Source organism: Oryzias latipes, chromosome 13 (assembly GCF_002234675.1).
Source record: "Oryzias latipes chromosome 13, ASM223467v1".
Classification (NCBI taxonomy): Eukaryota; Metazoa; Chordata; class Actinopteri; order Beloniformes; family Adrianichthyidae; genus Oryzias; species Oryzias latipes.
Genome location: NC_019871.2, coordinates 19,066,930 through 19,094,148, shown reverse-complemented (window position 1 = coordinate 19,094,148; position 27,219 = coordinate 19,066,930). Strand labels below are relative to the sequence as shown.

The window sequence follows — 27,219 nt, the reverse complement described above, 5'->3', positions numbered from 1 at the left end:
TGAGTCTGCTTTCACGGAAACATCAGGGATTTTTCATTAGACTTCCAGGCTGTGAAGCTTCCTTTCTGCTACAAAGAAAAAAAGACATAAAAAAAAAACGTTTTCTTGTTGTTGTTTGCCAGATTGAACCTTTCAAACACATTTCTTACACAGCATTAAAGCCTCCAGACAACCTGTGGAAACATGGTCTTTTCATCAGTCATGTGGAGGAAAAAAGTCCTGTTAGAGGGAATGCCTCCGCTCTCACAACGCCGGAACACATCCGGCTCGCTGACAAATTAGTTTTACTCCTCAGCTCCACAGAAATATAAGGAGTCAAAGAACTGAGGACTGTTCTATGTCTGCCCACCGCTACAGATAAGACAGTTTGAAGAACAGTCGGTTTCACCAGAAACTGCTTTTGGACGTGTTCCTCACCGTTCCAGGATGACAGAAGGTGTTCAGAATTTCAAAATGTTCAGACGTTATCCCAATAGGTAATCAACAGGATGAATTCCAGCATGCAGGCATTAAGTCATAGTCAAATGCACCAGTACGGGGGCTTGATCTGTATGGGTGCTGTGGGTCTTCTGGGTTGTCCAGGTCCATAGAAGGTCATAGAGGAGCGGCTGCATCTTCAAGGGGCGGAAATCTTAAGGCTCAAAGGTACAATACACCGGTACCTACTTCACCCTTACTTACCCTTACGTGTTGTATAAATGTTCACAATGACCCGTCGCTTGCAGCATGCCCATAGTAAAAATATGCATGAATATTTTCTCTTTACAGGTTCTACAGGTCGATATTTCGTGCGGGCAATCTGTGTGCCTGTTCAGGTTTGACCATTTTTCGTCTTCAGACAGCCCAGATCAGTAGAGCAGCAGGAGTTTATTAGAACTTCACCTCTGAGTTGGGGGCGGGACTGTTGGCGTAGAATAGGCACGCCCGTTCCCATCATGTTTACATGCTCTTCCACTAGTTTACAGCCCCTCACCCTCCCAACCTAGTAATACAGCTGGGGCAAAAATGGCGAGCAATATCCATCCGTACAGCTTTGACCTAGAGCCCAGATCGGACAAGGAAAACAAAGATGTTGATGCTTCTATTAATCTGCAAGTGAATGCATCAGAATGGAGTGGAGCAGGGCGCTTGTGGCTTGCCGTAGTAGCTTACATCTCACCTACTGTTTCTTCCCACACATCGCTACGATTTGAATAAAAGATAGTCAAAAATGGATTTTAAGCATAGTAGGTCTTCCAGTGATTGATATTTAAGTAAACATTTCAGTTTTAGTGTTTCAACATCCTACTGAAAGTTTTTTCTAATAAAAAGAACAAAAACTAAAATTTCATTAGAACTAGAATAATTAGAACTAAAACAAAGACAGGCACAGCCGTCTGCTCAAAACATTTTCTCAGCATCCTAGTTTTGCTCTGCCTTATATGCTCCATTAAAATTTTACTTTTGACCCTTTTTTGGACACCTGGATAATGTCAGCTTCTAGAAATATCTTCTTGTGTTCACAGCAGAAGGCAAAGGTTAGAAAAACCTTTTTATCCCGGCACATTAAAGAGCTATTAGTGGCTGGGGGGCGAGCATTACAAACACTTCTGCGCACTAACAATGTCGGCGCGCTGGTCTCTTCATTGACCCTTTCTTTGGTTGACAATCACCATCACAGAAACTGTGTGTCTTTAACAGCATCTGCTCATCATGTGAGGAAACTCTGGTTCAACTTCTGAGGTCTGAAGAAAAACTCTTGCATTTGGTTTGCGTGACATTCAGTTGCTGTGTTTAGTAAGTGCACCTATGGCTCTGGGTGCAGTTGTGCATGCTAAATGAACCCTGTGGGTGTGTTTTGGAGGGAACACTCCATTACTTGAACACTCCCGCTGCACGGCTAGTGGGAGCCTTCCGCTCACAGCATTATGCACTAATTACAGCTGTAAACACACACAAAGACAAACACTCATAACCATTTACTAAATTTACTGCGGCGCTGCCGTCTCCCTCTGTTCTCCATCTTATACCTTTCCGGTGATTGCTGCTGCCTTGATTGTGTAAGGAGACGTAATTTGTTTGTTCCCTCAACAACAATAGAATGACCAGATTTAAACAGTTGGAGTGGGTGGAGGAAGAGGCGAAGGGCAATTTCATCTTCATCTATGAACATATGTGATAACACCCTTTGGTGTAGTATGAAGGTCTGAAGGAGGAGAAGACAAAAATACACATACACAGTCACACACACAGTAGAATAGAAGGACAAAGCAATGAAGTGTAATAGCTCTGTTTTTGTTCTTCATTTAGGTCACAGCAATGATAGTTGAGGACTAAATAAGCCAGCTCCATTGTGTTTCTTTTTGACAATTGTTCACTATTTGTTACAGGAGAAAAAGGCCACGTGACAAAAAAATAATAATCCAGCTGAGCATAAAGTGTTTCCCTAAACAGGATGTAAGTTAACAACATAAAACTTGTGATTTTTGAGTAAAGACGTTCTTCCTCAAGTCTGTCAACTGAAAGTCTGTGTACACTGAGGATACTTGAACCTATAGTGCTCTCACTGACTTGGTGGTCCGGTGGATAAAGGTTCCTCCAAAAGGATCAAATGAAAAACTGGTTCACGCTCAGACTCCTAACTTCAGCTGAATAGTCTTTTTTTATATTGTGTCATGTTTTCACCTGCCCTCAGTCAGTAGATGACACCTTTCTAACTAAAAGGGGAGGATTCTTAAATAGGGTGGCAGTAGCTCAGGCGGTTGAGCAGGTCGTCCAATGATCGAAGGGTTGGCGGCTCAATCCCCGCCCCCCCCAGCCAACCGCCGTCGTGTCCTTGGGCAAGACCGCACCCTCCCTCCCAGATCATGAGTTCAAGCCGAACCAACATGAGGCTTGTTGTGGCAGGAAGGATGTTTAGATATTTACTCTGGATTGAATATGAATTTTAACACCTTAGGAGTAAAATTTTATTGCAGAAAGATGATCGAAAGTAAAAGTTAGAAACTGGAAGCTACCTTTACTCAGCTCTGAGTTTTGGCTTTGTCCATATGTTTTCTAGAGAAGAAAACTCCAGTGTCGTGCACAGAGGTTGAGATGTTCCAAGATTTGTGGTTGGACCATAAAGTTCAAGCTGGTCCAATTAGAATGGTGTGAAGAGTGATAAAATCCATCTGCATGCTGAAGCAACGGCAAAAGGTTAAGGTGGCAATTTCCAGATAAGAACTTATTAGAAAACGAAAGGGTCTGTTGGACAGAGAACCTTCCAAAGTCTCTGTTGAAAATGTGGATCTTCATAAGCTTCATTAATAACTATCTTCAGGGGAGGATGACGGACACATTCCAGAAGAATAACTGAGAAAAATGAATAAATCATTTCACTGTAGGTCTCATTATAAAAACTGCCATAACAACCTATTCCTACTGAACACAGAACAGAACATTTCTTTCTTTTGCCCGAGCTGAAGTGCTAAGCCTTTTCTGTGGGGCATGAGCATAAACGTATTCATCAGAGCTGTTGGAAAAACGCGTTTTCCTGTGAGATCATATAATAAAACCCAGCAGGGAAATGTCTGGATATGGAAACATATTTTAGTGGGTTTAAAGCTCCTCAAATGTTCTTAAAGAAAATAAATTAACTAAGGACTGATGGACGAATTAGCAGCATAAAGTGCTGTGTCATCTGCTTACTGAACTTTCACCACAATATCATTTAGTGATGATCAAATTTAAAACTGTTGCCATATGTTATGTTACTTAACATGTTTCAAATGCCATGACTTTATTTGAGACAATCCACAAGTTTTACTTTATAACATCATCTACAAGCTCTAGAACAAAATAAAAAACAAGATAAATATCAGCAAGTCTTTAAGTCTCCCCAAACATCACATCAATGCTGAATTACTAAACCTAAACTTGTTATCCTACAAGCTGCAATCAACTGTGGTGCAGTTTAATTCATGACTTCAGGTCCCATCAGGAGCACCTTAAAAGTGATGCCCCTTTGGTGGCTGTTATTTTTAACAGGAATAATTAACACTAAAGGCTTCAGGGATATAAGTGAAGCTTCACTTGGCAGTTTCAATCCAAACTTACTGAAACCTGCAAGAATAATTGCTGTTAGTTTTCTCAAATGTAACTTTAGCTGAATGACTATAAAGACAGAGACAAACACTTCAATTAACACGGTTCATCCAAGTCACCAAGAGAGTGCAGTCACAGTCGGGCCCCTGAATGTTTAATGAAGACATGTTTATGGAGCAGGAGCTAAGAGAGCTTTACCTGTGTGGTTTTATGTCTAAAAGAAGGAACAAATTCATTAAATAAGAAAACACCATATCCACAGCAGACAAGAGCATCATGTAAGTTGGATCTGAGTTGTATTTTTTATTTTTTTGCCCTATCCAACAAATGAACACATATTGCTGCTGAGTGCCTCTTGTGATGGACATGTTTTGCTTTTACAATCGGGATTGTTTGTACATAAACCCCTTTCATAGCAAATGTGAACATGATTGAGTTTTTTGGGGGGTGTGGATGATAAAACAAGGTCATAAGAAAGGGGGTCATACGTAACTTCCATTATATGCTTTGATGCTCATGCACACACGTACACACACCATTATGCGGCATCCTAATGACTATTTACAAGTCTTATGGATATCTATACAAATTGACAGTATCTATAGAAGACTTCCTCCTCGTGCAGACAGACATGAATACATGGGATTGCATTTCCAACAAATAAACAAATAAAACCTCCACCATGCCCGTGTTCAACCAGAAGGAATGAGAATGTAAATTGAATGACTCTGTGTTTCCTGATGTATACTTGATCACATTGAACGCTTCAGTGAGAGGGGATGGTCCATAAAGCCCCCCGGAGCCACAGCAGACAGAGCAGCCGTCCGGCCCGGCAGGCATCCATGCCCCCCCCCCCCCCAGGGTAACCATCCACAAGTGCGCTAGACAACTTACCATGGGAACAGAGCGGAAGGTCATGCCCCCACAGCCCTTCAGCCAAAGAAGAAAGGGGGAAAAGAGCGCACAGGGCAGGGGCCCCAACCAAGCAGGGACCTGCCCCTCCCCCCAGGTGTCCAAGGCTCAGACCCAAGCCCCAACTACCTGTCACATACACTGGCGCCCAGACGAGAGATACGCCGCTGCCGGGCGGTCCTGACCCCCCCCCCCCCCCACCACCACCACCACCACCACCTCCATAAGCTAGCCAGAGCCACCCACAACCAGCCCACACTGCACCCAGGACAGCCCGCCCGTCAGCTCCACCAAGACCGACATGGGGGGACACCGATGAACGGCGGGGGCCCCTCGACAGAGCTCAGAGACGGCGAACAAGAGGACAGGGCTCCAGTTGCTACAGTATAAGCAACAATTTTTGGGGTAGCTTGGTGCCCTGCCCTAGGGAACCCCGCCCACACCCCGAGAACACGGGCCCCCCAGCACAGATGTTATGGACCCCCCCACCGTACAGAAAGTGAGCCACCAGATCTGGAGTACAGGATCCCCTTGGACACCCCAGCCACCCCAGCACCAGCTGCCGCCCCATCCAACCCATTTCGTGGCAGAAGACAGGGTCCGATATGACCACCACCCTCATGGTGTGTACATGTGTGTTTATATGCTAAGGGGTTGCAGTTAAAATTGGTGAAGTGGGGCAAAACAGACCCCTCCGTCCTCCAACAGCTACATCAGATCACCTAAACACTCATTCCAAAGGGTCCCGTGTGTATGTGAGATGTACGACACGGTGATTGATCTGTAGTGTATGTGCTAAAAAATTGGTGGTTATCTTCACTAATTATCCCTACGTGTCTAAAGCAATTCAAATCTGGAGGAGAGGGAAGAACCCCTTTTTTTTAAAACCTTAATTTCCCGAACCACCAAACACCCCCCTAGGACTCAAGAAGCGCTCAAACTTCACCCCCGGAGTTATTACTCAAAAGGGGCTCAGCCCCCAGCACAGGTGAGCAACCCTCCCAAAGGCCTGCTGCAACCCCGGGCAAGCTGACGCACCATGAGGCTCAAAAATGCTTCTTTTGAAATAACAAGAGACCCAAACTTTTCAGACTGATCTCCCATCGAGGGCGGAGCAGTTTCTCAGGAATCTTCACATCCCAGTTCTTTGGGGAAGCATCTCACAGAGGTCTCATTCCAGGATCTTATGGCCTTGCAGCAGCTTTAACACTGAATGCTCTCATGTGAAGTGCAGGTCAGTGTCCTTGTTTATCATTCTTTCAGGATTGGTGGGGTTGAGTACACTAAAGCTGAGAAAATGAATGAGTTTGGTTACCTTGGATGCACATTGTCTGTGGAAACACGTCAGCACACACACACACACACACACAAACAAACACACAGCTCTTATTTTTGCAGCTTTTTTCCTGCTCGTTTTCTCTCGGATCTCCTCATTGTTATTCATTCTGCTCCTTAAACCTTGTCTCAGAAAAAATGACAACTGAGTTGACTTCATTTGGTTGGACCGGGTAGTAAACCATTTTCTACGGGTGACATCGCACTCACTTAGTCCAGTTCTATTGTACAGTCCATGGACACAATGTAGGTCTCTATTTTAAAATCTTCATCTTGGCTGATTTGTTTCTTATTTTCTCTGAACCAGACATTGGAGCCATAAAATGTACAGCTAGTTTTGAGTATCAAGCCATGAACACTTCTTTATTAACAAGTACAAACAGATGAATCAGCATTTTTTGATTATGTAATTATTATTTTCTAAGATTAATTAGTTTCCAGTTAAATTCAAGCAGTTTTCTAATATTTTTTGCCATTGGGTTGTATTTTCTACCAAGACTTAGAGTTAACCCGGCCTTCTTACTGTACACACACACCCCCACACAAATGTCACACTCGCTCAGGGTCGCAGGTCTTTCCCTCTCTGATAAATGTCAGCCCCTCTCCTCCTGAACTGATGTCAATAGTTGTTTGGTCTTATTTCTCCAATCTGTTGCTCTGCTCAGAGCAGAGATGGAATCCATTTCTGCTTGGCTGGCAGTGAGGGAGACTGGAGGACAAGGTAATTTGTGTGGCAGGCATCGCCTCCTATCCCTCCCAGCGTCTCAGGCCTCGTTTGCCAGCTTCGCCTCAAACAAATGTGTGCCTGCACAACAAGCCCCGCCCTCTGTGCTGGGAGACACACAAACAAGTCTTCAACTGAAATGAAACCCAGTCCAAGTGCCCCGAAGGTACGCTTAGCTCTCATCTGGCTTTTGGAACCAATCTCCTGCTGGGGTGAAAAAAGGACACAAAGACTTTTTTTTTCTCTCTCAGTCACTTTAAATCTTAGACATTTTATTGGATATTGTTCAGATTTTGACAGTAATTCAAAGTCGGAATGTTTCATTTCTTCTATAAACTGTAGCCTGCAACTTTCTTTTAGCAGAAATGCAGGAAATGATGTGGAGTATGATGTGGAGTATTGTAGTCAAAGTGGGAGTGTAGTGTAAAAAACAAGAAATCATCAAAAACAAAGGACCAAATTTAAGATGGAGCTCCATCTTCTCCTCAAATCTGAGTTAAAACTCAGAACCTCTACCCACACATTTTACCTTAGAGTGTTTGATTGTCAAAATAAAACGAATGGATTAGGTTTCATAAAAAGTGTATGCCCCAAGCATACTAAAAATAAGAGAAAAGTCAGCTAACATCGGTGCTGTTGCTAACATCCAATAAACCTCCTCCTGAGAGGCCATTTGTTTGAATGTCACTGCTTTCAATAAATACCTTCCACAGTGTTCAAGTCTTGCCTTATGGAGCAACATTGTTAGTATCTTTCTATAAAATACAAAAATGATTTAATAAAATGTCATTCCAGTAGTTCATGTTGTTGTAAACACTAAAATTGTTTCTTGGAAAACTCCATGCATTTAGCAGGAAAACAAAAGTGCACATGGATGATGAAAATGTTATCCTGAGATCCCACCAAACAATTATTCTTGGAATAAAACCCATCAAGTCCCACCATAGCACCTAGTGTTTGTTCATAGAAGCAAAGGACTAAAGGCACTTCTGATTCAGAGACATAATCACTTAAATCTGATTTGGTTGAATTCATCTCATTCTGATCATCCTCAAAAATAATCCGGAAAATTGAGAATGACAAGTTAAAGACAGAGATATACATTGAGGTCAAAGCTTTTGGAGAGGTGGTTGAACTCCAGCACAGAGAAATCCTTCAGAGGTCTGTAGTTATGACAGGTGTGACCCCATGAATGAGCAGCGTGGGCCCCAAGTCCTGAGTAAGCAAATCCAGCTGCTGCAAGTATGCAGTGTAGCCGCGGGTGTCAGCTGGGGGGCGTGGTAAGTACAGGAATCGGACAGCAGGGGGCTGTCGGGTCTGATCCAGGATCAGCTTGTTGACGGCTGACAGGTAGTCGTCCGACAGACGCGTAGCGTTACTTGGAAAGCTGTTGACGTAATCGTCTTGGTTCTCGTCTTCTTCGGCTCTGGCTGCGCTCTCGTCTGTGGAGGGATCAGTGGACTGCTGCTTCCTGCTCCACCCGCCTTGGCGCTGCCAGTGAAGAGCCACCACCTGGTCCCAGGGGACTGGGTAAACCTGAGCTTTGATCCTCAAATCCTTCAGCAGCTGGCCAAGTTTCTCCTCTGAGCCTTTGACGCTTCTCCCCTCCTCCACGCACAAGAAAAGACGGAGTGTAGCTTTGCGCCAAGCTCTCACCATGTTGAGGATGCATGCTAGCTGCAACAGGAACAAGGAGCAAGTGTCAACGTAGCTGCTGCTGTCGGGCCGCAGCAGATTGACCGGCCAGACATCAACAAACACTCCGCCCTTTCCGGGGGAAGAGGAGGATGGTAAAAGCGCCTGGGATCGGTCAAAGTTGTTGAAGTATCGAGCTAGCACTACATTCTTAAGCATCTTCATGGCATCAGCGATGACGGCCACGTACTCCTCAGGGCCGAGAACTTTCCCATCCTCAAATTCACCAGAATCCTGTTTGTCACCACTCCCCCGCAAGGAGGCAAAGTGGAAAAGGGGCGGCTCCTCAAGCTCCTGGCTAAGGCTGGAGGGGTTGGTGGACTGACTGGAGGACATAGGATAGTTCAGCCTGTCGTTTGGAGAACAGTTGTCATAGAAACCCAAAACCAGAGTATTCGGTCGCATTCCACCTGCAGAAAGAAAACAACACATGAGGTACGAATAAGAAAGTCGTTTGTCGGATTCTAATGAAACCTTTTTCTTTGTGGTTACATGCTAATAAAGCCTTATTCAAACTACAAGTTTTAGGGCTGTCTGGCCCGCGGAGAGTTTTGGAGAGCAGCGTCTGCATCTTTAGAGGAGAGCAGGTGTGTCTTGCAGTTCCCTTAAGGCTCATACGGCCACCTCAAGGGACGCCATGAAAGTCAAAAGTAACATTGTTGTGTGAGTGGGGAGAGGCTTGGTGCGCAATGTCAAAGTGGTCAAAGTTCAACTGGTTTAATTTTCGTACGTCATAAAATCGGTTGTCAAAACTTGCGTGTGTGTGAACACGAGAGATTTGAATGTGGAAAAATGCACATTTTCACGTATTTTCATAGACTCACATGGACCTTTAGTTGAAAGTGGTCACTTCAACGCACGCAGCTGAGGGTTGTGTGAACATAGCTTTGCATTAATCTATGCTTAAATATGTTTGAGGAGCCCATGGACACTCCATTGTTTTACTACAATACTGGATATTTTGTTTTAACAGGTTTTAGTAAACTCATCTAACAAACGTCACCCTCTTGGCTGTGGCTCAGTGATAGAACAGTTCTGAGGTTGGTGGTTTGATTTCCGGAAAGACGGAAGCATTAGTGGTCTTTGGTGCGTTCGGCAGATGTGCAAGTTGATTATTAGATCACATTGAGCTTTAAATTTAAACCTGCTGTTTAGTGACTAAACGTGGCTGCTGACAGAGAGGGAGGGGGGCAGGACCCTCCTGAGTCCTCCATTAGAAATACATCTTTACTCTCCTGAGGACTGCAGATGACATCCTGACAGACAGGAGTCATGTACACCATCTAGGGAACGACATTCCAACCGTTAAGACACGGCGGTGGGGGACTGGGGCGCGGCAGCTAAGGACCCAGCAGTAGTCAGAACATCCCAGGGCTTCAGAAAGTCTCTTAATTTGGCATCCCGGTGTTTGATGCGGCTCCTGACAGCCACGGGCTTGTTAGGAAGAGTGAGATACATCACTAATGTTTTCCCGCACAGCTCTGTGCACCTAGAAACAGAGAAGCAAGCGCAGCTGCCTGAAAGCAAACTGTTCAACAGGAAGCACACTTTTCTGGATTTTTTTTTTCCAATCCTCATTTTATGGGTTTGAAATTTACTCGTGAAGATAAAACCATAAGAACTTGTCAGGCAATATTGCCATCAGATTCTGGTATGATGTTCCTTTAAACTGTCACCATTTAAGACGTTAACATTAATAAGTTATTTACAGAGAAACGGTCAACCCTCAGCTGTTCCTGAGAAAGTGGTGTAATGCTTGCAGAGACTGACCCAATCCTGATATAAAAAGGAGATGCTGGACACCATGATGAATAGAGTCTGCCAGTGTGAGGTTGACGAAGGCTTTAATGTTCAGATGGTCCACCAGAGACAGCCAGGAGTCATATTGGGACTGAAGGGGATCAGATGGTAAAGTGTCTGGAGAAGAATGAACGACAAACTGTGAAAATGGCTGAAATAAAATGAACAGCATAGTGTGAGGAATGCCAGACACAATACAATAACAGATGACAGTCAAACAAAGCCTGAGACGGAGCTGGAGATCTAGGAGAAAACCAGGCTGGCAGGTGATCATTCATCCCCAGAGCATCAGCGTGCATTAACGGAAAAGCCCAGCAAACGCATCTGCAGGCTCGGTTCTGGTTTCTGCTTCGTTCGGACCTCCTCAGACTCCAATTTGATAGTTTCCATTGATACAAAATTATTCAAATGTGGGCTCAGCAGATGCTGGATAAGAATAGTCTTATCAAGTAGCTCCACTTCAATTTTTTACAGCAAAAGGTTTATGATAGAAGAGGAGCAAAAACATGATTTGTTTCACAGTGTAACTCTCAAAATCATTGATATTCTGATGAGTTCTGATCCAATCTTTCATCAACATTCCTGGGAGAAACCAGGGGAAAGGTCTGCCAGTGACCCTGCAACCAGAACATCAGCAGAATAAAAACAGACACTAGTAGAGTGCTGTGTGTGCACTAGTTCAACTTACATCTAAAAGGTAGGACACAACACAAAGAGATGTATATTTATATACAGAAATACGTTTCCATTAAGAGGTTCAATAAAAACCTATTATTTTTTGGCAGTTGTGTTTCAGTGGCCAGAAAAAAAACAAGCTTTTAGCTTTTCTCATTGCTTCCACTAAATTTAATAACAGTGTTAAATTGTCCAAGAACTCCATCCCATCAGGATCTCTGAATTATCTTGCACATAATTGTTAGTCTTACTCTCACACTGAGCTGGTTTACGTGAGGAGCCGTGCAAAAGAGTAAAGTCATCAAGGTAATAACGGATCCATCAAATCCAAAAATCGAAAGCCGAATGGTGAACAGCTTACTGAGGTCTCCGAGCTGGACGTGCCCAAGAACGTAGAGACCACTTTTCTTGATGTCATTTATGAAGGTGATGAGGCCCACACTGCTGCGGGGGTTGGAAACCATCAGAAGGATCTGGGGCCTCCAAAACTTGACGTGGTCCTTCCTCACATCCAGCATCAGGAGGTACTTGCGCACCTTCACAGAAGTGGGAAAACGGGTCAGCCTTCATTCTCCCTCTCAGCTTCAGTACAAAAAAACTGTTAAATGGGGTTTTTTTGTTTAATCTTTTTCCCCCCTCGCTGGGGTTAGGGAACAGAGACACCCGTGAATATGGAGAACCACCATATTTGAGGTGAACCACCATATTCACCACATCATTTTCATTCCCCTTTGTTGTTTTGTGTTGAAACGATATGTTTTCTTTAGAGGAGGGGACGCATGTAACACTATTTTCATTCCCCTTTGGTGTTTCTTGTGCGCATGACAGTTACAGTACATGACGTAAGGTGACAAATGGAGGAATGAAAAGGGCAGAATAAAGTGGCAGTCATGTACACCCAAACGTGTCTCTGAGCTCCGTATTTTACACATGAAACTCCACTTTACCAACACCGAGCCCCAGAGAGCCGGCTCCAATTACAGTCACCAAAAGGTTCATTGTTTCTTTGTTTTTGAAACCTATCCGGAAATAAAGCTTCACAAAATGCTCCATATCTTTTATCTTCAAGCATGGCTCAGAAAAAAAAAAAAACTGGTGTTTTTTCTCGTGAATGTATGACTTTATTGTTGTAAATTAACAGTTATGATTGTTTTTGTAAATTAAGGACTTTAAAGTAGTTTAAAAAAAAGGAAATTTGTAAACTGGCCCTAAAATTCTGTCGTACAACAGGTATTTATCCCTGACCTATTTCCTGGGAACACAACCAAAATACAAGCAAAGAAAAATTCTGAAGATTTGCAGATCCATTTTCTAATAATTAAAGCAATTTTTGGATTTGTAACCATCAACGGATGTGATCCTCTTTAGGTTTTGTCATTACTTTATGTCACACGTGCATTATCCATTATGGACACTTGGTTCATCAGTTCACCACGTGTGGTCATTCTGGTGGTTCTTTTAAATCGCTCAATCAGCTCCTTCCTAAAGTTACTTTTCTGAATAATTCTCCAGGTTTGAAATCATGAGAGCAATTCTTCACGGTTACAGGAAAAACCCTGGCACTTTTTTGGGCACTTGGTGGCAAAGGAACCGAAACTGCAAACGCTCCAAATAAACGTTCTTGACGTTATCTTGCGTTCCGCTTGGGCTGTCCTAAATCCCCACACTAACATAAAGTCTTTAACCAAGTGATAAATAAAATCCTGCCTTTACCCAAGCAGGATTTTTTGGTATGCCATTTATCTGAGTTTGTCAGTCTGTTTCTGGCAGAGAAACTGGTAGTTTCTGAGTTTAGCGAAAACCATCGACTCTATGAAAGCAAGGGAGCGTGACGTCACCCAACCAAATGAAGCCAATTCGGTCACTATGTTTTCACAATAGGGACGCCGACATGTTGGAGCCAGATGTAGCCAGTAAGCAGTATTTGGTGCGAGTCAGTCTGAGGTATCGTTTCTATGGCAACCACATTCACTAATCAGGAGTGAGATGGCCCACTTTAAAATGGGCCAGCAGGATTCACCTACTTTTATTGAGGCATCTGATTGGTCAGTTTCTAACTTGAATAACATACATTACAGCAAAAATATGAAAAAAAAAACATGATTAAGAACATGTTATAAAAAGGTGTGAGAGTGAATGGGTTTATAGGATTTTGGCTTCTTGGAGCCTGTGAGCACTTCCTGTTTGGAATGCCAGTGGGGGGGAGTCAGTCAGTCCAGCTCTCATTAAAAGGTCAATGGTATAACCTCAGAAAACACCTGCAAAGCTAGATTAGCCAGTAACTTCCCATTTAAACGAGAACACTAGATGAGAACTTCCTGATACCAAATAATAATCCAAACATGTTTCATTACAAAAGTTTTTCTTTCTTTTCTCCTCTGCATTGTGCTAATGACACCAAAATGTGTCAAGATGAGAAAGTGTCCACCTCCACAGACGTTTTAACTGCAGCTTCAACTGCGACATGCGGCTCTTTATGGCCATCCATCAAACGTGAAGATCCACCAAACACTGTGATGATCACCACAACTTTTACAGTAAAACATGAAAACAAGGTCCCAGAGGCAATGTCCAACTGTCTCCACTCTACTGATCATTTGTCTCATTTCATATCTCCATTTTTTCATCTTGCCATCCATCAATTCACTGCTGCTTCAGCTTCATCTATCACTTAGCTTCTCCATCCCTCATAACCTTCTTATTGCTTACATCCTCAACCCCCTTCTGTTCCTCTGATCTAAGAAGCTCTCCCTGCTTCTGTCTCTCCCTTTTTCTATCCTAAATGCAGTTGTTGACCATCTACCGCTCTTAGGTTGTGTGTTCCAGCTCTGTTTAATGTCACTCAGCTGGCGTTCAGGCCTCCGGCTGCAGCGGCAGAACGCGTCTTCACACCAACATATGTGGTCTGCCTCTTACTTTCCATCAGAGAAGCTTATATAAAAACTGCTAAACCACAAGGGAGGGTGCAACGCAGGGGGGTTCATTTATAAAATTACGCTAACATAATGTAGGACTTCCATTTAAAGTTCATGGAAATGATCTATTATTCATAAAACACATTACCCACATCCAATCAGATGCACTTATGTTATATAACCTGGAGAGGAAAAGGGTTGAAAGTATATTTCAATTCTACATTAAACATCATAACTGAATAAATGCTATTTCTAACTCTATACTGCAATTTTACTGTGGACTCTGTTAATTAAGTAGAATAAAACTAATAACCTATAGGACAAAAGTTTCTTCTGAAATAGATTTGCTGTATTGCCATAAAATGCAGAACTTCTAACTGGTTGCCTGGATTTTTCTTCACATCAGGCAGGGGTTCGGGTCTCCAAGCTCAGGTTTGCACACAGACTTCCTTGTGTTTCATCTAGAGTGTGGACATCAATAGGAAAACTGCATCTGCATCGTTAGGCAGAAATGCAAACATAATTATGCAGCCTCGCTGACTGGTATTCCCCTCTCTAAAACTAAATAGTTCAAGACAAAACTCCTGGATTACATACAACCCCATTAAGATTAAACGTAAAAAGATTATTCTGACTTATGTGAAAAGAGGCACAAATGTTGGGTCCATCAGATACGCGACGTTGTGACTGCGTCCCATATTGAGGAAAGCGCAAGGTGGCTCTCTATTCCCGCAGCCGCCTGCAGCTTTGGCAGCAGCTGTCCTCAGCTGTGGGCCCTCCTGGCAGCAGACTGGTGTCTCCTTCAGAGCTGCAGGCTCATTGGACAAAGGACACGGAGAGCTGAATGATGTGAAGCTCTGTTTGTGCCGTAAATAAGTGTTGCTGTGGGAGTAAATTCAAATAGATGTGTGTGTATGTGTGTGGTAGCCTGATATAAACTTGATAGATAGTTGCTGTAGGAATGACAAGGTGTAATGTGTGAGGAAGATAAAAAAAAGGAGAATGTGTGTGTTTATCTGCTAAATGTAAAAGCATCGACTTGGGGGGGCTGTGGGGGGGACAGTCTGTGCGCGTATGTCTCCATAAATGTGATGGAACGATTGCTTGGCAGAGGTACAGGCTCTTGTAAAGTGGTGGGGATGAGATTTTAGTTGCTATAGTAATGACAGGCCAGCGCTGAGCGCGTGCGGCTGAATGAGTCTGTTTGTGTGTGCTTGTCAGACCTGGTGGAAAATGAGAGCCTGGCTGATGTATCCCCAGCTGGAGGTGGGACTGAGATAGTGAATCAGCAGGAGCAGGAGAAGCATGAAGGCGATGCTGGCAGAGGCGTAGATGGCGTTGATTAGGAACATCATGACGACACAACCAATGATGCCCAACACGCACGTGTGCCAGGTGAAGTAACGAAAAGTGGGCCTGGGAAGGAAACAGGAGAGAGGGGAGATGTTACAGTTCAGATACAAGAAAATGGGCAGAAAAAAGCATTATTAATAAAAAAATAAAAATAAAAAATAAAAATCACACCTCTTAGATCAGAAAAACATCATGTAGCATAGACAGAAAGGTATTCAGTGGACATAAGCAAAAATATATTGTAGTAAATCGCTAAATGACAATTAAAATATTGATAAAGTCCATATTTGTTAAAAAAGGAAGAAACACACACACATATACACACGTACATACAGTACAGACCAAAAGTTTGGACACTCCTTTACCTTTTTGGGTTGGACACTTTCAAAGTTTTCCCAATTACTGCTTTCCAATGTGCAAAGCAGTAATCAAAGCAAAAGGTGGCTACTTTGAAGAACCTACTATATGACATTTTTTCAGTTGTTTCACACTTTTTTGTTATGAATATAATTCCACATGTGTTCATTCATAGTTTTGAGGCCTTCAGTGTGACTCTACAATTTTCATAGTCATGAAAATAAAGAAGACTGAATGAGAAGGTGTGTCCAAACTTTTGGTCTGTACTGTTATTATATATATAAATAAGAGGATTATCAACAGCATCTGTGAAACTTAGTCCAGTTCTCATTTTGAGTCAATGTTTGCTTTGATTTGTATTAATAAAGAGAATCTTTGTTCATGTAAAGACTTTATTTTATTGATTTAATTCATTAAAACCACACATATTTCTTTTTTATTTAAAGCATGACTTAATTATTAAGTTTTCTTCTTTTGACTTTTTTGTTTACTACACCTAAACCTATTCTGCCCCCACCACATGCATATTTTCAGTTATTTACTCCTGCGTGACTTCAACGCTGCATAAAAACAAATGCAGAGTTAATGCAGAGACAGAATCAATTAAAACCAAAACTACACACAGATAATAAGCTGCCAGTGCTTGCTGCTGCAGACCCCTGTGTGTTTGAGTGCGTGGGCATGAATGAAAATATAAATGAGTGCATTAGCTCTGTTTACAGCACTTAAAGCTCGCAGATGCATGTCTGTGTGTGCCAGTTTTAAATAGGAACAAGCAGGTGATTCACGGAGATATGAGCCCAACACTTGGATGAAGTGCACAGTTTTGGGGAGGCTGGAACAGTTGACTTCTGTTTACTGCAAAATAAAAGCTTTGAAAGTCAACAGCAATTAAAACAGTCCCAGCTGTAATTACAGACATGAATGGCAGGTTCTCCTTCAGGCTCTGGCCTAATGCAAAAACTGCAAGTGTAACATTTATTATCGTTGGTTAGGAGAAACATCACATGGAAGAAAAGTCGGCAACCTGTCAGTCAGGTGGAGGAGACAAATGCATTATGGGTCATGATTCTTGAAGCTTTCCAGGTAAGTGGAAGCACCTTCCAAAACAGAACTCTGCTACCGAATGTTCGGCTTTGAAAACAACAAACCCTTAATCACAAACACCCATACAGGGGGGGCATTCGTAGGGGTGCTGCGGGCCTGAGGACTGTCATAAAGAGGAGCGACTGCATCGTATGGATCGTAAGGAACGTCATAAAAATGGAGCGTACTCTTGTTGTACCTGAGCCAAGCGTAATGTATAGTATTCGTAAGGCTAATGAAATTTGCATGTACTTATGATGTATGGGTGATGATGTTGTACGGTGTCCTTAAGCCATAAGCTTAGTAAGGTGCAAGTACTGGCCCCTTGCTGACAATGCGCACATGCTGCATAAACGGGATGTGCATGTGACACGTAAGTGTACGTGGGGCGCCCGTAGGATCTCCACACAAACTACCCTCTGATATCCTCTAATTTCCTCATTCATAACAGTCAGGCTGAACGCAAGGAGCACACATTTATCACGTGAACAGCAAAAATGGGCTCCTTGTGCCGTCCACAGGATTTAGGGAAAAGAAGATAAATCTGTCCGAGCGCCTGCGTCTCACCTACTCCACCCCTACGTGTGGTATAGGCCTTCTCTAATACCTGTCACTCGCAGCATGTCCATAGACAATAAATGTGCATGAACACTTTCTCTCTACGGGTTCATGAGCAGTCTAAGATCTTTGACTATTTCTCACCCGCAGACAGCCCGTATCCACCTGTAAGGGCAATTCTGACTACTTAAGAAACCCCAGCAAAACAATCAATAAATCAGCAAAGACGAATAAGCTCAAAAACCTTTGGGCTCCTGTCTTTTATTACTAAAAGTTTCAATAATGGTGGATAATGTATTATTATTTTACATGTTTGTCAGTTTACAAACAAGGCAGCTCTTATTCACAACAACGTTGATAACAGTTCTTTAACAAAACAGCCAATCCTCATTTGGAATGAATAAAGTATCAATGAGAGGTACATGACATGTCTGGTGGGCAGTGATTAATTGTTTAGGTGACTGCTCATGCAGATCTTTCTTCATGAGGTCAAATCTGATCATTTCTGTCCAAATCCCTGATTTATGATCCAATACCACACCGCTGACACTTCCATTAACCTCCCATGTTTTTGTATTGCGGGAAAATTACGGTCCTGAAATGTTAAATGATAATAAGATGGTGACTGTGGAAACAGAACTTGTGAACCAACAGATGTTTGTAAAAGAGGTAAAACATTCATAACTCAGCTGTACCCCCCCCCCCCCCCCCCGTTTGGTGTCTTTAGGTGCAACAGAGATTAGTTTCTGTAGAGTTGGTTGCCTTTGAGTTATAAAGATATTGAATTCTGAAAAGTTTTACACATTTTTTTTGCCAAAAAATTGCATGTAACTCCAGGAATAGACAGCTAAATAGACAGCTTTATTGACAGAATCCCTTTCAGAGGTCAGATGATGTTCTTTTTTCGTTGACCTCAGTCTCATCACAACCTACTAATAATATCTTCTTCTCACTTTAACCCCGTGCTGGCTCTCCTCCGAAGCTCAAACTTCTATTTCCATCTGACTGAATCACTTAGCACAAGTGTTACCCACAATCCTCCAATCTTATCCTTCTCTTCATCCCATCAAAGTGGGAGTAATTATGGTAAAAGCTTGCCCACTGGCCCGGCCCTCCCCCCACCCATCCCTTTTGTCCCTGCAGCCCCTCCATCGTCAGGGAGAAAAGCCACCCATCTAGTCACCTCCATCTCACCCCTTCATCAAGCCCTACTTGTTCTGTCGCAACTGATGTCACTTTGCTGACACAGCAAAAAATAAAAAGCTGAGGAAAAAGTAGCCAGTCGAGTTCTTAAAGACATTAAAAACAGTGAGCAGTAAAGACTCAGACGTAAGGTTCGGTTTCCAGCCAAATGACACGTCATAATTGAGAACTCGGGACAGAAACTTCCAAATACACACTCATACGAAGGCTGCCAACCCGGAGCTGTCAAATTCTATAAGTGAGAGGTCGGCGAGTGTACGAGACGTTACGTCAGGCAGCATCCAACACCGCTACAGCACAAGGAGACTAAAATGACCTTAGGAAAAAGAAAACAGACTCTACAGAATAATACCTGTTAACCAAAGTTAATTCTCATTTCCATATTCTGATCATGTTATTCCCGGTTTTCCTCAGCTTCACATACAGGAAATTCGTTCTGCTGAGCTAGGAAAAGCTGAAAAACCTGATTCACAACTGAGACAGAAAGGTAAGGTGCACTGCAGAGGGGTCAGGGATTGGAAATGCTGCCCAAACAGACTAGTTTGCTTTTAGGTTGCATAGTTTAAGGATGATTTAGTAAATTATCTGCCTCCATCTACCCTTTCATCTGCATCCTTCTCATTCACACCAACAACATCCATGAAGCCCTGTGCATGACGTTTAGCAAGGAACTCGTGAAAAATGTGGAATTTCTTTAAATGTCGAGTTTTATAGAATCAACCAACTGCAACATTTCCACCAAACTACAAATCTAAAGAGCTGATTTTTGGCCAAAAAGAGTAAACTCATTTCGGGACCTGGTTCTTTCAGTCGTGACCCGGAGCTCATGACCACGGGCGAATATTATAACAAAACTCAACTGGTAATCTGCCAGCAGATCCATCTGATCACCAGGTAGAGATCAGTGGACGGCTGCTCCTCTCTTTACCTGAGTGTACAAGACACACATGAGCGGGGTCAGAAGAAAGGACACACAAACACACATACAAAACACAAACACACACAGAAATACACAAAGGAACACACAGATTTAAACATACAGACAAAAGGACTCCAAACACATACACGCATAAACACACATATACAAACTTAATCAGACACAAATGTGCGCGCACACAGACACACGGAGGCACTTGGAAGGCATTTTCTTCCGCCACATCATAATTTCATCCCTCCCTCCTTCACACAACAACAAATTTAAGGGAAAGAGAAATATTTCTGCTAAATTAGTTATGCTAATTACAGAGCAGTTCTCAGGGGGGGAGACGGCGCTTAATGGCTTTTAATTCATCTCGCCTGGAAAGAGATGTGGGGAACCGCCAGAGAGAGCAGAGAGAAAAAAAAGCTGCAGTCTAAAGCAGAAACATCTAAACAACAAACACACAACACTGGGGCTGTTGACACTGCCACCGTGAACGAACGGAACAGAAGCTCAGGGAGGAACCCAGAACAGGCAGGCGGGCAGATAACATGCAGCGGGGAACGCCGGGGGAACCGCGTCCCCGGGAAAGGACAGCCGGAGAAGTTTGGATGCTAACTTTGCCTCAGTAATTGCCAGCGGTCACTTAGTGCAGCCTATAACACTGCAGACCCGTTCAATGCGTTCAGTTTCTGCTGGCATAACAAGGACAAAAACAGAGAAGGTTCTGAATGTGTTTCCATTAGTCATCATCATTCCAAGCGTAGAAGAGGCTCCATCATTATAATCAGTTTTAGGGGGAAAAGCAACAGTGAAGATTTGACAAAAATATCCACATGGACATGAAGCTGCAAGTGCTGCTGGCTGTGGTGCACATTTAAACTCAGAAGGTTTTGACAGTTGTTAACCAAAATAACAAATCGCACGGAACGCCGATTTCATCCATAAACCCTTCAAGACCGTCTCCGATCATCTTTAGATCTATTCTAAAAGCGTTCCCAGTGGTCTTTGAAAGATGATTATGCAGTTTTTAGGTAAAATCAAAAAAACTTTTTCTAGGTTAGTTCATTAGAAATTCATCTGAGTTGTGGGTGGGACTTTTCGTGCAAAAGCCTCCCACCCCCTCCCCTTCCTCATTGCTGAGAGCTCTCTGTTTACACGCTCTTCCACTAGCTTACAGCCTCTCACATCCCCAACCTAACATTAGCGATCTAACAAAAATGGTGAGCAATATCAGAGATATCAACTATACCCAAACATTTCAAACATCAGCATTTCATAGGAAATCCTGTGATTCTCAAACATTTCTTTCTTACACATTGATTGATTGTAACCGACAAATGCAGATTTTCTCTGGTGCATGTCTCTTTAGTTCCAGCAGCAGCTATCAGACAGATTCCTTTGTGTTCTCTCCATGAAAGGCCGTTTTTGTGAGGTATAGGGAAGATGTAACTGGCAAAACCTAAAAATGCAACTTGAACCCACCACATTCACTCAGATGCATTCTTAAAGGACAGAAACTCATTTGTTCACCATTGAAAACCTTTGCAGCGCTGCATTTTTGCAGCGTTTCCTGCAGTTTGTGACTCTTGTTCCACCATTGCAGCACAACTGACTACGAGCGCTGGAGGAAATATGTCACAATCCTAAAGCAATGAAAGCTGCTGAGACGGTCTCTCCCCCAAACACTTGAAATCTGTGAAATGGGTTTTAATCAACGAGTGATGAAGCCCTTCTTCAAAAAAAAAAAATCATTTTGTTTTTGACTGCAGGCCTCACTTGACAGTTCACACAGAAAATGTTGAATAACTCAGGAAATAAGTGCAAAGTGACTGAAATAACAAACGCTGGTTGTGTCATGATGTCATCCAGCTGCACAAACACACCACCTTCCCTCAGGTTGGCGTGGCTTTATTAGAACAGCCTCAAGGAGCTCTTATAAATCAGGATTATTATGCGTGTCCCCGGAAAACAAACACGCAGAGTCTGCTCAGCCTCACATGCAAACACAGTGGCATGAAAATGTGCAGTCTTTGTCCTGAGTGGCACTAAACAGCTTTGTCCTCTTCTTGTTCTTTTACCATCACAATACAAGCATGAGGGCCCAGAAACAGCAGAGCTTGAAGAAACCCACTGTGACATGTTTACCTGAAGTTTGGAGCAGATGCCCATTCCAGAGCGAGGCAGGCCAGGTCCACAGCAGCATAGACCAGCAGGAAGAAAATGGTCACGATGCTGGCAATGGTGTTGAGCTTTCCAGAAAACAGCACCAACTATTGAGACAGGGACCAAGAGAAGAGAAGAGAAGAGAAGAGCACTGAGGATCAGCGGAAAGGTGTTCTTTAAGGTCATTTTCTACCACCTGTCAGTCATCGTCACAGTGCCAATAATTAAAGTTAAAGTTAGTTGTCACACACACACACACACACACACAAATCTTGGTGAGTGAAATGTCTCCTTTCCATTTGACCCATCCCCAGGGAGAGCAGTGAGCTGTGGACACAGCTGTGCTCAGGAACCATTTGGTGTTAAACACCCCGAATCCAACCCCTTAATGCTGAGAGTCTTTGGTATGACTCGAACATCGATTCCTCTATTTGAATTTGGGAATGGTTTATTTCAAGCAATACAAACAAAAAGAATATGGAAGAAAACAAAAAGAATACTCAAGAAGACACAAGTGTGTACCTACAACATACCACCAGTCTTAGGGAGACACTCTACCACACTCAGTTGGTAATGAACAATAGAATAAAAAAGGTAACAGAATTTGGACTCTAATGTGGGATTTAGTGAAAAATGTTGTTCTGCTTGTAATTAAAACACATTAAACCAACAACTGAAACAACTTCTGAAAAAGCAGTTCATCGTGGTTCAGACTTCCATCATTGATCGACATGCTTCACCCCAGTGCACCGAATAGAGAACTGCAGTTATTTATGCTAATAACTCTTAAAGCTCCACTCTGATCATCTCTTGATCTATTTTCAAAGCTTTCCCAGTGTTCTTTTAATTATGATTTTATTGATTTTTCCAAAATCAAATAAACTTTTGTTGTTTTCTATGACATGGTTTCTGCAGAGCGACAGTAGTTCATTAGAAATTCACCTGAGAGTTATGGGCGGGACTGTTGCCACGGAGCAACTAGGGCCCCCTGCCCCTTCCCAATGCTGAAAGCTCTGCATTTACACCCTCCATCCCTGGCTTACAGCCTATCACAACCCCAAGCTAACATTCGCGGTGCAACAAAAATGGTGAGCAATATTGGAGCTATGCAGCCGCACAGTTTGGAGCCAGATCTCAGCTCAGACAAGGAAAACAAAGGCAAACATGGATCTAGTCGTCGACAAGAGGATGCATCATTGTGCCTTTAAGCCTTAGTCACATGAACCTTCTGATTCTTCAACAATTTTTTCCATATGTCACTTTTTTGTTTTAGCACAAAAGGTTTAATACTGCCAGTCCCACTTCCTAAATACATAATCGCACACACACGCAGACACACACACACACAAAAAAACAACCTAAATGTGTCACATTTAACTGTATAAATAAAAAACTAAAAAATCAGACTCCATTCATTGTAAACAGAAAACTTTAGAGGTTTGTTTTACTGTTAAATCTAGTCATTGTCTGAACTGCTGTTGATGGGTGACATCATTAGACAAATATTTAGAGAGCAAAGCTCTGCTAAAGTAGACTTTTTAAATACTTTCCTGGGAAGGCCCAGAGGCCCCCTGTAACATGGCTCCACAGTGAGAGCTGCTGATTGAGGCTAAGGTTCACTTTTAATTAAGATGATATCGGAGCTGCTGCTCGGCTCCACGCTCAGAGCCATGTTGGCGGTGGCAGCTTCCATACGTGACAGGAGGACTTGTTATTGAAATTCTCCGAGCAGGATCTGTAGTAAAAGATGTCGCTGTAATAATAATGACAGCATATGGATGTACTGGGCAGTGCTGGGCAGAAGGTGACTTCTAATAAAGGGCTGGAGATGATGAGCATGTTAAGACGGCTGCTCCCTGCCATGTTCTCTGATATGAAAATGTGTGAACTCTGCTGTGTGTGACCTGCTGCAGGTTATCACATGTGGAAGAGCCTGGAAGGAGAGCAGAACAAGCTGCCTTTTTTAACCAGTAATTAAATTTGAGAAAAATTAAACTGTTCACTAATTATGGTAAACTAAGCGGATAGTAAATGCCAGAAGAAAGAAATATTCTAAATTTCTTAACACTAAATAATTCAACACTTTTGGCCCACAGTGTTAAAAATGGATTAATCCAGTTGTTTAAATCAAAATATGGCAAAAAATGTAAATTGTTTTTTACTAACCTGCCTTATTGTGTTTATGAAAATAAATCATTGCAGGCGTTTTTATTTTTTTATTTTGCTGATTCTGCTCTTAAATCTCAATGTCAAAGTTGTGTTTCTGAAACCGCTGAGGGGTCACTTTTTCTGCTCCATTAGTGAAGTTTTGGCCTTGAAAAAAAAGAACACAGAGATTTCTCACCTCTAAGTCGAGTCATGAAGTGCACAGAAAATATATATATGAGCAGAGTCTCGTGATAACAGAATCTGATAGAAAAACAGCTTCATTTGAACATAAATACTTTTTCTAATCATAAAAAAGTACACGACAGGGAGGGGATTATATAAGTTTGCTTCTTCCCTCTCAAGCAATAAATCCAATTCTATTCGACTTTATTTGATAATTATTGTATTTATTGAATCTAATAGGAAATGTGAGTGTACTGTATGCATAACCGCAAATATCTGCATTTATGATAATGAAGCAGCTGCTCATACATCTTAATTAAAAGTGAACCTTAGCCTCAATTACCAGCTCTTACTGTGACAGGGGCCCTCCAGGGCCCACAACATAAGTATTAAAAACTGTCTAGAAGATGGCATTCATTTCTTTCAGTCTCAATTCTTTTTCTTTATTTTCTAATCAATTTATTACTTAATAATTGGGTTTGATATATCAGCATTTTGAAAACCTTTTTCTGGCAGACAGAGCACGAATAGGGGAACAGAGCACCAGTCGTGCTCTGTGCGCCGCCTTCAGTCAGAGGAATAATAAGTCTGGTGGCAGGCTGTTGTTTTAAAGAGCTTCTTCACAGACAGACTCTGGAGATCATCTGTTCCATGGAGCATCAGAACACAAATGGATGTTCAGGTCAGAAGTGGGTAAGAGAGGCACAGGCACGCTTTTTTTGGCCTAGAGAGCAATGGATTTATACATAAGAGCACATTCATTTTTATTCTATAGTACATTTTTGGTTCCATGATAAACCATCCAAGTTGTAACCCGCCTCCACCCAACAGTGGGTTGTGATAGGCTCCAGCAACTCCAAGTGATTTAGTGGGTTTACAAGGTGGATATTAAATGAATGCCTTTAATCTTTTATTTATTTATTTCTTTGTCACATTAAATGTGATTAAAAAACAAAACAGCTGAAGTTTTTCCTATGGATTTGTAATGTCAGCACAGTTTGTGTTTCTCTGTGCAAAACTTTTGTCCAAATCTGTTGACCATTTAAGGAAATCATTTAATAAAACATTCTCAGTTATTTTGATGCACTTAAATTATAAAATGTATGCTTTGAATTAAGAAGTCAAAACATTAATTTTCCTTCCACCTTTTTGCTTTTTTTATTCTAGAAAAAAACAGCTTCAATGTTTTTTATCAACAAGTGACATCAAACAAAAAAGCAAGAATCAAACTGAAATCAAGGATAAAAAAACAACAACTAACTGGTGCGCACCAGTTAGTATCAGGTGCGCACCAGTTAGTATCAGGTGCGCACCAGTTAGTATCAGGTGCGCATCAGTTAGTATCAGGTGCGGACCAGTTAGTTTCAGGTGCGCATCAGTTAGTATCAGGTGCGCATCAGTTAGTATCAGGTGCGCACCAGTTAGTTTCAGGTGCGCATCAGTTAGTTTCAGGTGCGGACCAGTTAGTTTCAGGTGCGCATCAGTTAGTTTCAGGTGCGCATCAGTTAGTATCAGGTGCGGACCAGTTAGTTTCAGGTGCGCATCAGTTAGTTTCAGGTGCGCATCAGTTAGTATCAGGTGCGGACCAGTTAGTTTCAGGTGCACATCAGTTAGTTTCAGGTGCGCATCAGTTAGTTTCAGGTGCGCATCAGTTAGTTTCAGGTGCGCATCAGTTAGTTTCAGGTGCGCATCAGTTAGTTTCAGGTGCGCACCAGTTAGGTTTTTTTGTTTGTTTTTTTACTTAAAAAAAATTTTTATACTTCAAAAAAGATTTTTTTACTTCAAATTTTTTTTTTCATCAATGGCCCTTTAGGGGCTCCGTAAAAACAATGAAACACTTTGGGTGATAAATACTGTTTTAAAACAAAAAGAAAGTCAACACATTCCGTCTTTAAGTATCCCTGCAGGTGGGTGAAATTTGAACACTGCCCCGTCAGAACTCCCAAACACATCCTCTTTCTTCCCAGTTGTCCTTTCTTATGAGTGCCTTTTGGAAACTTCACGGGAACTGCATCGTATGCTTGAGCTCAAAGGCTCAACACTCTTGTGAAAAAAGAGAAAAGAAAAGTAAAAAGGAGAAAAGCTAAATGATAGGATGGAGATTAATGACGTCAAACTGACAGGGAGTGAAATAAAAAAAAGTACTTTGAGATGAACGGTGAGGGCAGTGAAAAAGAGGAAAAGGAGAGATGAGAGACAACTGAAAATGAGAAGATGTCTTCTCTGACCTCTGGCAGTCAAAGTTACTGGGCATTTCTGCAGAACTTCTTTGGGAGTCGGCTCCACTAGAACATTAATTAGCCATTAACTCAACACAGACCATCGCTGCAAAAACACACTGTGTGTGCACTACATGAGTGTGAATTTGTGACAACATTTCTCTTCTTTATTTAGCCAATCTCACCAACTTATGCAGCTGAAGAAATGCAGACGATTGTCATGTGAGTTCATCAAGAATAGACACCTGAAACATTAGGTGAGCGACGGTCCAGCAAGGCTTCAGCTTTTCCAGAAACGTGTCATCTACAGATATGAGTATGAGCATGCCGGTGTGTTTGCACAGCATTGATAACACAATGGATGAGTCTGAAAGCATTTAGCTGAGGATTAATCCTAAGTAACACTAATGTGTTTCCCATCTGTCTAATGAAGACAGAACTGAAGATCAGCGTGACAGATCAGCTGTCCCTCCAATTTAAATAAAACGGTGCAAAACATTCATTTAATTTAATTCATTCATTGATGGATGTTTTTTAATAAAAAGCCTTATGTCTTCAATCCCTTCACGCTTTGCCATTTAGAATCACTTAATCCAATTAAAGGTTTTTTCATGTTTATAACAGAAATAACAATGATGTAAACCGATAAAAACAAATGCATAAGTGATCAATTATAGAAAAAAAACTCTAAATTGAATGACAAGGCTCTACTTCTGATGAGTTTGGTGCCACATTAACTAAAAACTTTAATTTCAGCATAAAAACATATGAAGCTTTTCATGTGGAGTTTACACCTGGATCTTTCCACATCATTAAGATATATTTGGTAGGATCATAACAGGATGAAGCAAAAACGTTTATGATTTTAGTTTCTCTGTCAGGCCTAGTGTGTCCTGGTAACCAGTT

The 27,219-nt window shown here is 42.1% G+C and overlaps 1 protein-coding gene across 1 annotated transcript in view; it reads right to left on the bottom strand.

The window, feature by feature from the left end:
- Positions 1-7,269: 7,269 nt before the first annotated feature.
- Positions 7,270-27,219, bottom strand: part of LOC101160334 (solute carrier family 12 member 9) — an 84,218-nt gene continuing 64,268 nt past the window's right edge. Inside the window, exons 9-13 of the mRNA XM_023961527.1 lie at positions 21,746-21,870; positions 15,345-15,537; positions 11,568-11,742; positions 10,502-10,648; positions 7,270-9,141 (exon numbers count right to left, since the gene is read on the bottom strand). Of these exons, the coding sequence (XP_023817295.1) occupies positions 8,192-9,141; positions 10,502-10,648; positions 11,568-11,742; positions 15,345-15,537; positions 21,746-21,870 (1,590 nt within the window). The 3' untranslated portion in view covers positions 7,270-8,191. The remainder of the gene's footprint in view (positions 9,142-10,501; positions 10,649-11,567; positions 11,743-15,344; positions 15,538-21,745; positions 21,871-27,219) is intronic.